The sequence below is a fragment of the Chamaea fasciata genome, unplaced genomic scaffold (genome assembly GCF_029207755.1).
Source record: "Chamaea fasciata isolate MVZ Bird 193981 ecotype frontalis unplaced genomic scaffold, bChaFas1.0.hap1 SCAF_18, whole genome shotgun sequence".
Classification (NCBI taxonomy): Eukaryota; Metazoa; Chordata; class Aves; order Passeriformes; family Sylviidae; genus Chamaea; species Chamaea fasciata.
The window spans coordinates 10,155,368-10,171,977 of record NW_027094103.1 but is presented as its reverse complement, the minus strand read 5'-3'; the positions used below and the strand labels follow the sequence as shown (position 1 = coordinate 10,171,977).

The window sequence follows — 16,610 nt, the reverse complement described above, 5'->3', positions numbered from 1 at the left end:
GGAAGAGCTAAAGCTTCTTGGATTAGGAACACTTGGGATCAAGTGTTCTGAAGTCAGCACAGTGAATCAGTATCACCTCCTCAAAGAGATTTGCAAGCTGTACCTCTCAAAGTGCAGGTCGTAGCCACAGGACAGGATGGCTCTCCACACGCTTCGGATGTCCTGCTTGGAGCGGTCCACCACGAACCGGTGAAATCCATCCAGGGTCAGGTACTTCTCCTCAGGAACTGGCACCAAACATGGACCAGCAAAGAGTTCATGGCCTGCCGTGAAGTTCTCACCTGCCAGCTTCCTCCTGCTCTCCATCCCACCGTGGACCCTTTCCCAGGGAGTTCCATCCATCACACCTTGGTCAAGACCGCCTCAGTCAATGGCACCTTCTCACTCCCCTGAAGGGCTCAAATCCCACTGCCCTTCTAACTGGAAACCAAGGGTCCCTACTTGGCTGGATGCTGAAATTCCCCTTTTCTGAGCTAACCTGGCACTTCCTGCCACAAAGAGGGGAGTCCAAACTCGTGTCTGTTCACTCTTCCACCTGACTAGAGAGAAGTTCTGAGCACAACCCCTGTCATGGCACGGTTGTGCCGTCTCCTCCCCAAGTTCTGAGGTATCTCAATCATCTTTTCTATCCAATTTTCCACTTGTAACTGAAGAATGTCCCAACAGAAATTGAGAAGCACAATTTAAACCCACCTGGTTCAAATCTGTAATACTCCAAACCCTCACTACACCAAAGCCTTGGAACTACATCCCTTAGGAAGTTTTCTGCCTGGTTTATTGACATGCCCTACACACTGCTGCAAGAACTGTTTGCTGTCACACTGATGGGCCCAGATTCACAGAGACACAAAGAAAAGCAGCATTTTAGATCACTATTTAAAAAAAAATAGTTAGACTTGTTAGAAATAAAGATAAACCAAATCTGTCATAAAATCATATAAACATGCCAATAAAAATTTTCTTCTATGATGCAAAACCATAAAAATTCTCTGCAGCTCCCACCTTCCTGTTTCTTTGTGGGAGACTTCTCAGGGTCCTTCTCCTCAGGTTTGCTCTTCTCAGGAGATTTGGGTTTTACAGTGGGTTTCTTCTCACTTAAGGCTGTTCGGCTGAGGGACAAAGTGAGTGTTAGGATCAAATTCTTCCATCTGTTCCCAGAATCCTAAAATTGTCTGGAAGGATCCTAAAGCCCATCCAGTCCCACTCCTGCCATGGGACACCTTCCATAGGTTGCTCCAAATCCTGTCCAGCCTGATCTGTTTTTTTTTGGGGTAAGTGCACTGGGATAGAACACTGATGAACACAATTCCAATGTTCTATAAATAGATCCCAACAACTCCACCCCAGTCTGTGGAAAAAGAAACACTTGGCCAAACAATTTCCAGAAATCTTGAGATGTTCTGACATTAACACGGCGGCTGCGTTTCCCCTGTTCCAATACACGGAGGCGCAGAGGGATGGAGGATAAAACCCTGGATTTCTACAGTGAAATCCAATATTCCACAAGTGCCATGAGGCTGAGGACACCCACCTGACACTGTTGAGCATGGACTTCTCCTTGGTGGGGGGTTTGGTGACCGGGCGCTTGGTGCTCACCACCTTCACCGGGTGCTGCTCCTTGCCCGCCTTGTTGTACTTGCTCTTGTCAAATTTGGGCTTGGGAACTCCGTATTTCCTCAAAATCTTCCAAGACAAAAAGTGAATCATCACCCAGTGCCTTCAAGGGACACCAAAAGAGGCTGTGAACAGCTGGCAAAGCACTACCTGGGTCAGCTGGTCCTCCAGCACCTTCTTGGGAGGGCGGACGTTGGTGAAGAAGATGTGGAGAAGGTTCCCAGGGGTTTGGGAATTGATCTGCTCCTTGCTGAGGTAAATGTCAGCCACCTTGATGGGCTTGGCTGGGGTCAGGCTCAGCATTTGTTCTGAATGCACACAGCTTTTAAAGATCTCTGTGAGAACTTCCCGAGCACCTGGGACCAGTTTTTCACCTAATTTAAAAAAAAAAAAATCAAAACCAACAATTTGGGACAAAATACCATAAGAACTGGTTAGAATTTGAAATGTGAAAACAGATTTTGCATTCAGATAAAATATTCTATCACACGGCACTTGCTTTGAGATGGAAAATCACTTCTGCAGGGAAAAAAAAAATCACTTTTTCAGTGAAAAACCTGCTCCTTCTGCACCCCACTAACAACAGAATTTGCCACATCCTGTAATTATTACTTGAGGAAATAGTGGGAATGAAAAAAGCAGTTTATTTATCATGCCAGGATAAAAAATATGTTGTGCAGACAGACACCAACACCTATCGACTGAACTAGCAGTCAAAAGTTATTTCAGTGGCTATTAAAAAAAAAAAACAAACTCCATAAAGAATTAAATCAGTAGGTTTTTTTGGGTTGATGAGGAGTGTTTTGTTCATTTATTTATGATTTACTTATTAGCTGGGTGGACAACTGAGCAATGCTCAGCTTGCAAGCAGCCCCTGCAGAGACAAAACTTAGGTTGGAATTTCTCCCTGACTTGTTGACACCCCTGATTTATACTGAACCAAGGAGAATCTGTGTCCTGCTCATCCCCCAGAATGCTGAACACCAGAGAGAGTTGCCAATATCAAACCACCTACCTTTTATTGACTTATCATTGAAATAATCTTCTAGTGCTGGGCTCCCCTGGGTGTCAAACAAACTCTGATTTACGGTGGAAACAGTTAAAATCTCTTCAGTTGACATCTCCATGAGCTCATCCTCCCCATCCAGGCTGGACAAGCCAATGAGGTCACTGCTGTTGAAGAGGCTGGCTCGGATTTTCTCTATTTTAGCTCTTGACCTTATCTGTACAAATAATGAAATCAGTTCATGGCAATTCTGAGAAAACAAATTCACTTCCATTCATAGGAATTTGGGGTTTAAGCACTTCCCCCTTCCCCATCCAGATAATCATTATTGCTTCACTTCTTCGCTGCATCAATAATTTGATGCCAAAATTCAGGTCCAGGCTAGAAAAGATCCCTTCTGAGAACACTGGAATCCTCATGCTGGGAGTTAACCAGGCACAGCTCTGATCCAGCTGTCCCATTTCTCAGCCTGGAGACAGCCCTTGGGAACAGCAGGGAAGGAGCTGAGGGTGTCAGCCAGGTGAGCTGCCATTGTTATTTGTAACTCTGCTGTCCCTGCCTCAATTCCCCACTCTGAAAAATCTCAATTAGCACAGGCCTTGAAGCCTCAGCTACACAGACTGGGAACAGCAACTTCCTTTGATTCCTAGAATAACCACTACCAGAGCAGCTCCAGACTTGGAATAGTTTCCATGTGAACACTCTGGCAGCTTTCTCTCCACACTTAATGCTTCATTTCAATGATGTCTTCACGTCAATTAACAGCTCAAGAATAGCAACTTGCTGAGTTTCCATCTGAATAAGCTGATTCTCTTCTAAAAGAGGAACTGATACAATCCCAGACTACACAAAAACATCTCTCTCCATTCCCAGGCTATCAGGAATGGCTGTGCTTTTGGAAGCTCCTGATAAAGCTGCAGCAGGCATTGGTGGAAGCAGCAGAGAGGAAGGTTCTTGTGCAGAGCTGAACACCTGGAGTGACCCAGCACTGATGGCAACCACCCACAATGCTTGTAAAAATTAATTTGGAATCAGACAGCAATAAAATTTATCATCTCTCCTAAAGTAGTTTTATAGAGGAATCCATGGGTGGTTCAAAATAGGGGAAAATGTACTGATTAAACATTAAATAATTGCCTTGTGGGTCAAACCAAAAGGGTCCCAATCTCTAAATTCATCACAGCAGTGGCCAGAGCAAATCTTAGAGAAAGCCACATGAAAGAGAAAACTAACTGATCTTTCCCCTGACATGTTCTCCCAACCTCTCAAAGCAGTTTAAAGATTTCCTCAGTTGGAAGCTGCACTGGCTGCTGGGCTCCACAGCTACCAATCCTCCAGGAATTTAATTCCTTAGGAATTAATTTATGGTCTTGGTTTCAGCAGCACTCCGTGAAAAAGAGCTCTACAAGCTGGAACACATGAGAGTTCTTCCCTACTTCCTTCAGTTCCCCACTACTGGGTGCCCTCTGTCCTTTGAGAGGCAGGGATTGTTCCCAAGCCTGTGAATGTGGAGACAGGAATTCTGTGCTCCCCAGCCATCCTCCCAGCTGAGAACTCCCAGTCTCCCATGCTCTCAGACATACATTTACCCTGCACCCATGGAAAGAGCCAGTTCCTAGAGTGAGATCCCATTCTCCCAGAAAACCCTGGCTCCAGAGACCCCTCTCCTTTACCTCCACCACAGCAAAGCCCTTGATGGGCCGTGACAGGAGCGGCTGGTTGTCCAGGGATGTCACCGTGTACATGGAGCCCACGTCCGACACCGACGCCGTTTCCACGTTGTCCAGCGGCTCCCCGAGGCTGCCCAGGCTGCCCAGGCTGCCCGTGCTGCAGTGGGAAAGATCCAAACTCTCCTGGCTGGACACCACGTGCGGCTGCTCCAGCAATCCGGGCGGGATGGCCAGCTCCAGCCCTGCCTGGAACTGGTCCACGGAGATGTCGCTGACGGTGCGGGATATTCCCTGGGAGCTGCAGAGGGAAGCCTGGCTGGTGGATGCCGAGGCGCTGACGCTCATGGCGGGGGTGACGCTGCTGGAGCTGCTGATGTCCAAACTGTCGGCGCTGCTGGAGACCGTCGGCTTTTCCAGCTCCGTCCTGCACTCGCCTCCTTCCGCTTTGTCCTTGGTTTTTTTGGGATCCTCCTCCTGCAAAGGGATGTAGATCTCATCCTTGAAGACCCCGCCGTGGGCGTTGCAGGCCTTCCTGATGGCGTTCCTGACGGTGCCCTCCTCCAGGTGCGTGGGGATGCCCGAGATGACGAGCAGGCGGCTGTGGGCCGTGGGCCCCACCAGGGCCTGGCAGGCGTCTGCCACGGCGTCGTTGGTCACACCCAGCCCCTGGGGGTCCTTCTTGGTCAGGTGCCTGAGGATTATCAGCAGGGTCAGAGCTCTGTGGAACCACAGCATGTCCTCAGGCTTGCTGCCCCCGATGCTGAGGAGCGCCGCGTCCGTCTCGGCCGCCCTGGATGAAGCCCTTTTCCCCGAGGATGAGGTTTTTTCCCGCTTCATTTTGACTTTTTTCCTCTTGGACAGCAAGCTCGGGCTCTGTGGTGTCTGCCCTGGGGAAGATGAGGACGAGGAGGAGGAGTCACTAAGATTTGGGGCACTGGTGGATGAGATCACATTGGCTGTCACGCTCATGTTGATGGGCAAGGTGACTTCTGCCACAGCCAGGCACACTTCCATCAGGGCATGGAAGTACGTGGAGAATCTTCCCTGGTCGGCCACTCCAACCCCAGAGCCACCACAGGCATTCCCAGACACCCAGTTCTGGGTTTCCTCATCGTAGAGCTTGTGCAGCTCTGACTGCAGGGCCATGAGCATGGCCAGGCAGGGGTTGAGCTGCAGGGCAATGGATGAGGACAATCCTGCTGGATTCTTTTTCTGCTCCAGATTGTGGATTTTGCGAAGCAGCTCAGCCAAGAGGTGAAAGATCAATTCCTTCACGCATGCTGCCATGTCAGTTGTCCAGAGGAAGTTGCCTGTGTGAGGAAGGCAAGGCATGGCAGTCAGCAGTGTTTCACTCTCAGCAAAGAGTAACATTAAAAAAAGCACTAGAAAAGCTCATTTCAATGTCATGGCAGCAATAAGAAAGACAGGGACGTTATTCTAAGAACTGCAGATCAACAGAAAATTCCTGGAGTTCGAAGAAAATTTCATTATAGTGGAAGAGCTCAGAAAACTTCAACTGTAGTTTTTGTTTCCTAAACTCTCCACCTGAGCCCGCACATTATCAGTGCTCTTTACTAAGGAAATACTTCATTCTCACCTAAAAATTCCACTACTTGCAAGAGAACTGAGGCAGGAATAGTATCCAGTTCATCTTCGGATTTTCCATCCCCATCTTCCAATTTCCAGGTTAAGAGCTGTTCTGTGAATGCCATTGCCAGGGGGAATTCCAGGGGGAGGGAATGCAAGACCAACACAGCTCCAGGAGGAGGAGACACTCCTAAGCAAAAAGGTCCAAGAAAATCCTTATCATGATTCTGAGCATTGATAAAGTAAAACTAGCAACATTGAGGATTTTTTCAAGGCTAAACTTAGGTTTAAGTGAGAATTTTCTCTGCAGCACTTTGTAATGAACAAATAAGAATGTTTCTCTATATTGATAAGTTAATATAATCTATAATTATAAATGTACAGAGAACAATTTGTTCACTGAAAGAATAATTTTGAGCATGAACATATCTAAACTACACACAGAACTTCCCCGAAAGTCATTTATTTCTGCCTGATGGGTACTGAAAACAACATCAGCAGAGGAACTTCAGGATCTCCAAGGGGAAGTTTTAAGAACTTGCTACACCCAGTCACCTTCACTGCTCTGAATCCCACAGTCTCTCCCTCTGGGAAAGAGTAAAAAGAATATTAATGATTCTTCTCGCTGGAGAAGCTGGGGTGACCTAAGTATTACCACACTGCAGATATATTACTCTGTGGATGAGAGGAATAAAAAAGCAATAAGAAATTATTCTCCATCTGAAACAGCTCCTCAAACACCAACAGCACCAACACTGCAGAAATCAGTATTTTGAATAAAATATTTCACATACAAACACTGCTGGGTGAACTGGAATATAAAAATCAGGATGTTTTGATCTGCCAATTTTTATACAACCAGGCTTTTTTTGGTTGAGAATTAATTCCTTGTACAAAAACCCCACCCTAACCGCTGCTAGGTGTGGTGCCCACACAGGAAGGTGCTGCAGAGGCCGTAATGAAGCTGCTCTCAGCTCTGAGAGCACAGTGAGGGCCGCCCCCTCGTGCTGTGGCTGTGCTCACCCAGTTTGATGTGCACCCTGTCGGTGGGGGTGATCACAGCCGGGTACTGGTTGGTGGTGGGCGGCGGCGTGAGGCCGGTGTTGGTGGGGGAGGCGTCGCGGGGGTAGCACACGGCCTCGATCAGGTTCAGCTGCCCGTTCCTCTTCACCTTGTGCCCCAGCCCATAGACCAGCACCCGAGCCCAGGGGGCCTTGTACAGGGACGAGCTGGGGAAACAGCAGCACAGCTTGGTTAGGCTCAAACCAGCTGGAAGATGTCCCAGCCACCTCTCAGAATAAATCTCGGAGAAAACTCCAAAAAAATAAATAACTCCGTCCCCAGGGTTGCCAGGCTCAGGCCCAGCTTCGCCCCTCTCCATGACTCACTCTTTTCGGAACCCAGAATGACTTTCCTTGCAGGACACAATCACAAAGGCAGCCCCAGGAAAATTCACATCCATGTTGACCTTGGATTCGGAAATCGGGAATTCTTCGGCAGGAAATTGTTCTGGTGCCGCCTGTAACAGGACAATTCATCATGAAAGATCCCGAACAGCAGCAAACCTCCTCCCTCTTCTTTATTTATAGAGTCCTCTATAGCCAGTGTATTTAATTAATTGCAAATTATGACACAGTGGGAGGCCACTTCATTTTAATTCAATCCAGAGCATTGCTACTGCTTCTGTTTTCAGCGTGCCCACCACAATCAGGATAATAGAATTCACCCAGAGAAACAATTCCCTGTGAGGTACATCATCATGGAAATTACAATCACACAGAGAACAAGGGCTCCTGAGAAGGGAAGCCAACACTCTTCATGAAACATGAGTGATTATTTTACCTGCAGAAAGGAGCAGATCTGTTTGGTGAGGTCCAACAGACTCTCCTCTCCCTGATGCAGTGTCCGAGTAATGGCCACAGTGAGCCACTCCCTGATGGCCTGGGAATTGCCCTGGTAGAAGAGGTCAGTGGCAGCACAGGTCTGGGAATGGATGCAGTGCTGCAGGGACTGGGCCAGGAGAATGGAGCTTGAGCTGATGGTTCCATCTGGAATAACAAGGAAAACAGCACAAATTTGGAGATCACTCCAAATGTTTACATAGCCTGGGAAACAAAAGCTGTAAAAACACCTGGAATATTCCCAAGCTCTGTTTGCAAGTGGAAAACTCCTTGCCCGAAAGTCAGCAGGGAAAAGGACCCGTCCAGCCTTGTGGCTGGGATGGGCTCTCCATGCCAGCTGTGCCCCTCACCAGCCTCAGCCCAGCCCCTGGCAAGGGCAAACACAGAGCTGTGGGATCACCCCGGCTCATTCTCAAATATCATCATTATTAACCAGCTAAGAAAGAAATAACAAATTCTTTTTTTTTTTTGTCCCCAGAAAAATACCGTACCAAGGAAGAGCTGTGACAAAACCAAGTGTTTACCAGGAAGAGGTGGTGCAAGAAGCTGGTTGGAGAGCAGCTGCAGGTGCTCCAGGGTGATATCCCGGATGGCAGGAATGTGGAACAGCCGGGTGAACATGTGGGGAGATTTGGGAGCAAAAATATTGAGCAGAGCCATGCGACAGTAGAGCTTGGCCAAGGCAGCTTCACTCCTCAGCAGCTCCCTGGGGAACACAAACATTAATTCTATTAATTCCTCAACATTAAATCCAACCATGACAATAAAATTCAGAAGTTTGTACTGCTTAAAACAAAGCTGTAGCAGGTAACTGCACTACAGAAAATGCTCTTCAGGTAATTCAAATTCAGGTAATAAAGTGCCTTGTAACTACATCACTTTTTTCACCTGTGAATTTGGATGTTGGTGTTATCCAGGGTGACCAATCCATTGGTTGCAGTCCTCCTGTATCCTGCAGGTGGCCTTTCCAACATGTCAATGGGATACCAGTACCTCACCAGCACCCCCTCACTCCGCAGATAGGTCTCCACTTGGACCAGTTCATTCACCTGCAACACCAAACCCAGCACTGTCAGTAACACAATAATTATAACCACATTTTTCCTTCCAAGGGAGCCCCAATCCAGCATCCTGAGCAGTTTTTGCTCCCAGCTGCGTGATGCTGATCATTGAAAGTCCTCCCAGAGTGTCTTTACTCACTGAGTCCACATCCAGAACAACCCCATGAAGGCCAAACGTCTTCAGCATGCCCCGAATGGCAAATTTGGGTAGAGCTGTTCCCACAGCGCTGCTGGTGACGTTGTTGCTGTCAGGAGAGCGAGTCACCACGGTGAGACCTGGAGAAAGGGACACCGCTTTGAAGGTGTTTTCCTCAGGTGACAATTTCTGCAGTAGATCCCAAAAACCTCTGAGCTTTTCTTCACCCCTCAGGTACCGTTGCGCTGCCCTTACCTTTCCGTACTTTATCAATTGTGAATTTGTTTGCTTCATCTTTGATGTCCTCGATGGTGGGAAGGTAGAGATCCCTTGGGATGCCTCCGTTTTCCTCGTACAGAAATTCCACAGTTTGCCTTGCTATATCAACCATTCCTGAAAGACAGGAGGGAGTGTAAGTTATTTCCCTCAGTCACTTGAAATAAGTTCTTATTCTCATTCAGATCCCAAGCAGGTGGGTTTTCTAATTACTTAAATACTCTCTCAGTCACGCTGAAAGATGGAAATTGGGAGATTTCCTGAGAAAGCTTTTTCCTGAGCTTCTCATGAGGGCTCAGAATTCCTGCCTCACTCTTAATGTGACTTTCCCACAAGCACATTGTCCTGTCAGACCTGAATTCTACAAACTCCAAAATTTCCGCTTATTATTATCTAAACCTAAAAAGTTTTGCCTTGATAGTCACAGACAAAATGCATGGATATAGTTTCTTCCCAAACTATTACTCCAGAATGTTTCTGTATCCACATCACAACGAATTCTGTCACTGTTTCTGAAACATTTTCCCTATTTAAATAGTCCAGCATAGCAAAAGTATTAAAGCAGGAGCACAAACCAAATTCTAAGCACAGAGGGGAACAGCAAGTGCAATTTTTTTTATGTTTGCCAGCCCTCAGTACAGCAACATATGAAGGAAACACAGGTGTTCTCTCAGACTTCCTGCACATCACAGAAAACAACATGCATGGAAATAAATACAGCCATACCTAACTGTAAAGCTCCTTTAATCTGATCCAGCCCAGACTTCCTCTCAGCCTCATTACGGAATCGTCTTCTAATTGTAGGGAAAACTTTGGTTTCCCAGGCTTTGACCAAGAGGGCATAGTGATCCTCCTACAAAGACAGAAGTGTTTTAGAACAGCAGGAAGTGATAAGTTACCAGTAGTTACGTTTTTGTTAGGGATGCAGGAAAAATTCTTTAGTGGCAAAATTTCAAAATCTAAACGACAAGATCTGGTTTTAGGCTTTAAATTAGAGGAGGCAGAGTTCGCCACATTCCTCACCCTGGGAATATCATCGTCATCATCATCATCACTTTCATCATCTGCAATAGGAGGGGGGTGAGGATCAGGGCCTGAGGTGATGAAGTTCTCATAGCTCAGCTCCATTTTATAGTGGCAGGATGTGTCACTGTCATACTCTGCAAGACACAGACAGAAATAATGAGATGATAATGCATGCAAAGACATCCCATGAAATTGGAGATATACAGCATTCCATGCTTCCCATTCAGGGGGGTGGGAATGCAATGCCTTTTGACACAGCATGACCAATTGGCTGATCCAATCCACCGTGACATCCTATTGTATTCCAAGCACTAATGAAATAATTTCTCATTGTAGCTAAGTTAATTACGAATAATTTGTGTATTCACACAGAGGAAGACCAAAGAAGATGGTTTTAATTGCCTTGTCTAAAATCAGATCAACATGGCTTTGACTTGTGGTACTGCCCCACCTAAACAGGCACAACCTAAGGATTGAGGACTGCAGCCAGGCTGGGCTGAAATCCTGTTTCCTTGCTTGGCATTTCTGTTGGGAGAGCTTTAAAAGGAGTGAATGTCACTTTACGCTGCTGAGCCGTGGCGACGGCGGCGATCCTGCAGGGGGGCCCGTGGGTGCCGGGGTCGGAGGCGATGCTGGTGCCAGCGTCATTGTCACTGTCAGAGGCCATGGCAAAGGGCAGGGCCTCGAAGTTGGCACTGATCTCCTCGGCCAGGTCCAGGCACAGGTCGGCGGCGTTGCGGTGAGCCTGGCCCTCGGCGTAGGCGAACGGCCGCGAGCCGAAATTCGCCCGCACTTTGGTGTTCTGCAAAAGGATCCAGGGAAGCTCTCAGATCCTGCTCCAGGCAGGAGCTGACCACACCTCCCCACCACCAGGATCCCCAGCTGGCATTCCGGGAAAGCTTCAGGCTGCTAAAGACACACTTTGAACTCGCCAGCTTTCCAGCTCTAAGCTGCAGCAGGCTGGGCTGGGCGCTTTGAAGCGAGGTGACTGCTGGCCAGGAATGCTGAGAGAGGAGCCCCTGGCACGGCACAAGGCATCCTGCCAGGCCAGCTGCACACTGCTGTGCTCATGGGCAGGGAAAATCAAAATAATGACACAACACATGCACCCGGGAGGGCTAATGAACACCTCAACCTACCCAAGAAAGGTAAGAATTATCAATCTGCTTTTCTACAGAGCAGGTTCAATATTTTATATAATGTTTTTAAGATTTGTGAAAGTATATTAAGTGATGTATTTCTGTTACAAACTTGCCTTTTTCTGAATGTGGACAACTGGCCACATTCCACCAGACACATCCTCTAGGTAGGGCACAAGTCTCTGCCCACAATACGTAAAATAAACTCTGCCCTTTGCTGGCTGCCCTGGAGGAGGGGGAGTTCCTTCTGTTCTTTCCCATCCAATTCCTGCTACATCACCTGGAGAAAAACACAATCATAAAAAGGATTTAATCAGTTTTCTCATCCAGCATTTCCCTGACATTTAGAGGATTTTCTGATGGAGTGGATAAGGATTTCAGCCATGCTCTCACATACCAGGAGAAAGAGTCACATCCAGTCTGACACTCTTCCACTGCAGCAGGCTGGAGCCATTGTAATGCACTGCTCGCCCATTGCTGAGGGGCAACAAGGACACAATGAGACACAGCATTGAGCCAGAGCAGGATCACCACCCACCAAAGCTGGGATACTCAAACGGCAACTCAGCTCTCTTGATTTCGCAAAGATATTCCAGTCCATCATTTTAGCATTTCAATTTACAAGTATGTATTGCCCTCCACAGTCTCCTCCCCAGTCTGCTGACGAACGGGTTTTGTTGTGCATCTCCAACCTACTTGTGAAAAAGGCAGGTGCCCACTGGGTTTGTCCAAGCCCCATCCCGTTTTTCAGCCTCTGTGGCAAAGCCAAAGGAAACTATTGGCCCAGTGTCATCATCTGTATCGCCATAGGAAACCACTTCAATTTCCCAGTAGAATGACGGTGCCTAGAAATAAAAGTGATAACACATTTAAAAAGGTTATTTACAAACCAGAGTTTAAAGAGGCAATTTTCTTGCTTTTCCTTTTCATGCCCTGTTGGATATTCAATGACAAAAGTGCTGGAGAGCTGTGAGGTCTCACCTGTACTGGCACTGGGGAGGTGGCATAGATAAAGGTGCCCCGAGGAAGTCCCCCACCTGCACTGGGATCAGCCAAGAAGGTCACAGCAGTGAGGTGTGAGGAGAACATGCAGGCTCTCACTGGGGGGAACACCCTGGATGGGCTCCACGTGATTTCTTTGGGCTGCAGACACAACAGAGCAGTTTACCAATCACCATTCAAGTCACCCACTAAAATACAACCACACAGTTTATGAGCGGCACGTTTAATACAACTCCAACAAATCACATCCCAGTACAGAAATTCACATTAAATGAGCTATTCCAAAAGAATGCCCCCAGTTTGGGCAGCAGCAGGGGGGTCTCCCAGGGCAGAGGGCTCAGCACTGTCCCTGTGCTCACCTGTCTCCTGTCTGCTTGCAGGGGAGGAGGAGGGGGCCGAGCACAGTCCCGGTACAACATCCGTAACCTCTCACACTGCATCTCCACAACCACGAGCCTCTCCCCTGCAACAACAACCCAAACCAGGCATCAGCTTCCAGCTGCTTCCTCGAGTCCAACAGTGCAGTCTTAATGCAGAAATAAATATGATATCTGCACTTTGAGGAGGTTTGATCAGCCTCACTTACCTAAATGACGGAATGAAGGGTAAAATTTAGCATATGCAAGTATTTTCTCATGTTTAATTCGTATTTGGTTTGCAAAGACACTGTTATGGTAATTAAGATATAAAGTTCATTTTAGTGAGCAAATTTATGGCCCAGCCAAGGCAGGAAAGCAAAAAAATTTCTGTCTGCTGTCACAAAAATCAGTCCTTGCCCTTTTACACCTAAATCCCTTGGTTCCTACCCTTCACTTCAGACACTTTTTCTCCGGCACGTTCCTAAAAACTTGCCCCTGAACTAAGATTTCTGCTGGGTCCAGTGCTTATCCTTTAACAAGGAGAGCTCAAAGATCAGGAATATAACAAAGCATTGAAAAAAACAGCAAAAAGGTCATAGAAAGAAAACATACAAATGATAACGTCAAGGAATGCAGAGTAGGATATGCTGGAAGCAAGGGAAGTGGAGAGTGGAGAAGAGAACCAGGACTCGCTTCTTTGATATACAGAATAATCCTGTTCTGGACTAAATGAATGCCTAATGTTTAATGATTTAGGTTGATTATATTAGCTGCCCCTCCATCAGCAGCTCTGCAGCTGTGACAAGACACTCTGTTCTTTGCCAGTTCCTAAACTCTGAGTAGCTGGAGGAGAAAACGCTGAAACGATTTTAAAAGCTGCTCTGTCTCTGACCTGAATATGCCAAGAAGGTGTTGGCTACATACCAGGGCTGCACTCCTGGGCCACCAAATTCAGAACTTCTACAGCAGCTGGGCACTGTTGAATGAATTCTTCACAGAATGAGCTGTCTTCCAACAGCTGAGCCATCACCAGGCATGCTCTGAACAGAAAAACAATAGATTTAAAGTGTTACAAAGTGTGTGCTGAATTCAAAGCTGGCTTTCAAGGGTGGTTTAAGGGTGGTCTTAACCCTGATTTTAGCTGGACCCTCCCCAAAGGCAGCTTTTCCCTGCTTCATAAATGGATTTACTGAAGCATTTGCTCAGTGTGTTGCAGGCACACTCATGAACACCACCCAGACACTAAAGGGGAGCAAAGAGGAATTTCTGCAGTCCCTTGCCGCACACCCCCAGAGGAAGGGCACAAGAACTCATGCAATCCCCTGGGATGTTTGTGCACAAAGCCAGGACTCACCTGGTTCTAATTTCAGCAAGGAGCCGGACCACTGCCATTACTGGGGTTGAGCCATCTCCTGTTGCAGGAAGTGAGGTGTGAATAGAGAGACTTCCCTCCTGAGGGAGCAACATGGACTGGACTGCCTGTACTACCTTCTCAGTAATGGACAGTTTATGAAGAGGCAATGCCTGATGGTGGGGGGGCACGGTAAAAAGTTAAATTCAAGTAGTTAGTTTCTAAGAAATGAGGGTGCTTTATTACCTGGAGTTAATTCTTATATTTTACTATCACAAAATCAGCACCAAATACCAATAAAAGAAAAAAAAACCCCAAACCCCCAACCAAGCCACAAATTAAGCAAAACACCCCCAACCCAGTATGCAATGGAATATCTTTAAGCACAAAAGATGAATATTTATGTTACTTAAATGAGAACTTAAACAAATTGTTAATATATGCTTAAAAAATAAGGCAAACATTACAAATCATTTATAAGAAAAGATGAAACACTTTTTTTTTACGTGCTGTAGATTAATAGTCAGTATGCTGTGACAGAAACAAAGCAAGAATCAAGATTATACTGAATATTGGATGTTTAAAACTCCCATACCTCAGATCTTGGAACACAGAGCCTAGATAATGGAATAGTTAAAGTGTCTGATGCCTGGGAGGTCTTTCTAGTGTCTATAGTGGTGGGTGGGAATTTGACCGTGGCTATACCTTCTTGCTCATTAATAGATGCCACAACTCCAATGCTTCCTGCTATTCCTTTGCCTAAAACCTACAACCAAAGAAGAGCTGCATGAGATTGAAGGTGTTACAACCAGGAATCAGTGTCTGACATCACACACCAACCACACACACAAGCACAGGGGGGTGTCTTAGGAAAAAAGCTCCGCAAGCTGCTGTTCCACAAGCACATCCTGCTCCCAAGGATGCCAGTGCAGGGAAGACCTCAGGAGAGCAGCATTTCTCATCTAAGATATCAAATATGAACAGCACTGAATTACCTGAACTTCAGAACCTATTTTAATTGTCTCCTTAAAGCCACCCAGAGCACACAGGGCAGCCACTGCCTGCCGAGCAATCCTTTGAAGTTTAGCCAGTTTCCTTCCACTGCTACTCCCATTCTCCAAAATGCTCTCTGCATATTTCCCAAGCTGTGGAATGTACATCAGAGCCCGAGACAGAACCTGAAGACAGAAGCAAAAATACCAGGGAACGACTTCAAAGCAAAATTCCAACAAAAACCAATGCCCCAAGCCTCCAGCCCACACAGTCTCAGAAGAATTTTTTTTTTGTTCTTCAAGAGAATTATGTAACTCAGAATATTCCAAGTTCTCTGAAGTGCAAGCACCATCAAAGCCATGACCATTCCCAAGTAACTTTTAGGATAAAATATAATCTTGGCAAAAGTCTTTGCTGAGGATTTCACCTAAGGAATAGATTAGATGCTGCAGGACTCAGAGGAACATAAAACCAACGTGTTTTGTTCCACTTTGTACCCTCAGAGGCCACAGCCAAGGTAGAATAACCTGCCACAGGCAAGGGAACTCCCCAACAAACAACATTGTTAATTCCTGAAAAGAATGACAGCTCATTATCCAATGATGGGTAAATTTTGAGTATTTGTCCCACCCTGAGACAGCTGAGAAAGGGCTGGGTCTGTGCAGTTCCACACCCTGGTGTGCAAATCAGAACGGAGCAGCTCTGGCCTTGCTAATCACTAGATTCTCTAACTACTCAACCCCCAGGGAGGAAGGTGCCACTCATGGTTGTGTTTGCTCACTTTTTCAGCAGTTGTTGTCCAGATCTGGGCTGCATTGGACTCTGGGGCCATGAGCAGGCTGTGCAGCAGGGCAATCACCTCTGCTGCCATGCTGTTTGCCACGTGCCCGCTGATGAACGGCCGCACCGGATCCGTCCTGGGCAGGAGACAAAGGCAATCTGACCATTCAGTTCAAAACCACAGAATGAAAAGAAGCTTTAGTTGTCAACAAGATACAGACAAAAAAAGAAAAAGGAAGTTTATGAACAGCCAGATTATCTTTGGGAGCACTATGAATACTGGTAGAGAGAAAAGCAGAATGCAGACTAAGGGATTTACCTGGCAAGCTCCGAATTCCTCTCCCTGCAAATGGAAGTTTGTGCAGTCTTCTTTTTGTCCCCAGTGGACAATCCACTGCTGCTCTCTGGATTGACAGTCTCTATGGGTGGCCCCACACTCACTATCAGCCCAGACTGTGCCCACTTGGTTGCCTTTCTAAGAGCTGCAGCAGCTTCTTCTGTAATGACTTCACAGCAGCCACTCTGCAAAGGAAATTGCCACGGAAAGCAAATGTCAGTTCTGTTTGGTCACTCTGCTCATGTGAAAGTGCTGAGAACACAGCAAACCCCCCTCCTGGGTGTGTGTTAGTCACAGACAAGTTCTGTCTCTTGCTTTTTATCATCTGTAGAGAGATCAGGGATCAATTCACAGCCTTTAATATGCCATTCT

At 46.8% G+C, this 16,610-nt stretch overlaps 1 protein-coding gene across 3 annotated transcripts in view; it reads right to left on the bottom strand.

Moving 5' to 3' along the window:
- Window positions 1-16,610, bottom strand: part of HECTD4 (HECT domain E3 ubiquitin protein ligase 4) — a 65,277-nt gene that overhangs the window by 9,593 nt on the left and 39,074 nt on the right. For all 3 annotated transcript variants that reach the window (XM_066199442.1, XM_066199443.1, XM_066199444.1), the window contains exons 39-66: window positions 16,221-16,423; window positions 15,903-16,038; window positions 15,124-15,306; window positions 14,724-14,894; window positions 14,132-14,301; window positions 13,702-13,817; window positions 12,778-12,881; window positions 12,398-12,559; window positions 12,113-12,261; window positions 11,814-11,893; window positions 11,533-11,696; window positions 10,842-11,079; window positions 10,275-10,411; window positions 9,978-10,104; window positions 9,231-9,368; window positions 8,979-9,115; window positions 8,667-8,827; window positions 8,303-8,484; window positions 7,720-7,925; window positions 7,266-7,396; window positions 6,901-7,106; window positions 5,888-6,067; window positions 4,294-5,600; window positions 2,630-2,837; window positions 1,765-1,988; window positions 1,532-1,683; window positions 1,003-1,109; window positions 104-227 (exon numbers count right to left, since the gene is read on the bottom strand). In XM_066199442.1, coding sequence (XP_066055539.1) covers window positions 104-227; window positions 1,003-1,109; window positions 1,532-1,683; window positions 1,765-1,988; window positions 2,630-2,837; window positions 4,294-5,600; window positions 5,888-6,067; window positions 6,901-7,106; window positions 7,266-7,396; window positions 7,720-7,925; window positions 8,303-8,484; window positions 8,667-8,827; window positions 8,979-9,115; window positions 9,231-9,368; window positions 9,978-10,104; window positions 10,275-10,411; window positions 10,842-11,079; window positions 11,533-11,696; window positions 11,814-11,893; window positions 12,113-12,261; window positions 12,398-12,559; window positions 12,778-12,881; window positions 13,702-13,817; window positions 14,132-14,301; window positions 14,724-14,894; window positions 15,124-15,306; window positions 15,903-16,038; window positions 16,221-16,423 — 5,603 coding nt within the window. The remainder of the gene's footprint in view (window positions 1-103; window positions 228-1,002; window positions 1,110-1,531; window positions 1,684-1,764; window positions 1,989-2,629; window positions 2,838-4,293; window positions 5,601-5,887; window positions 6,068-6,900; window positions 7,107-7,265; window positions 7,397-7,719; window positions 7,926-8,302; window positions 8,485-8,666; window positions 8,828-8,978; window positions 9,116-9,230; window positions 9,369-9,977; window positions 10,105-10,274; window positions 10,412-10,841; window positions 11,080-11,532; window positions 11,697-11,813; window positions 11,894-12,112; window positions 12,262-12,397; window positions 12,560-12,777; window positions 12,882-13,701; window positions 13,818-14,131; window positions 14,302-14,723; window positions 14,895-15,123; window positions 15,307-15,902; window positions 16,039-16,220; window positions 16,424-16,610) is intronic.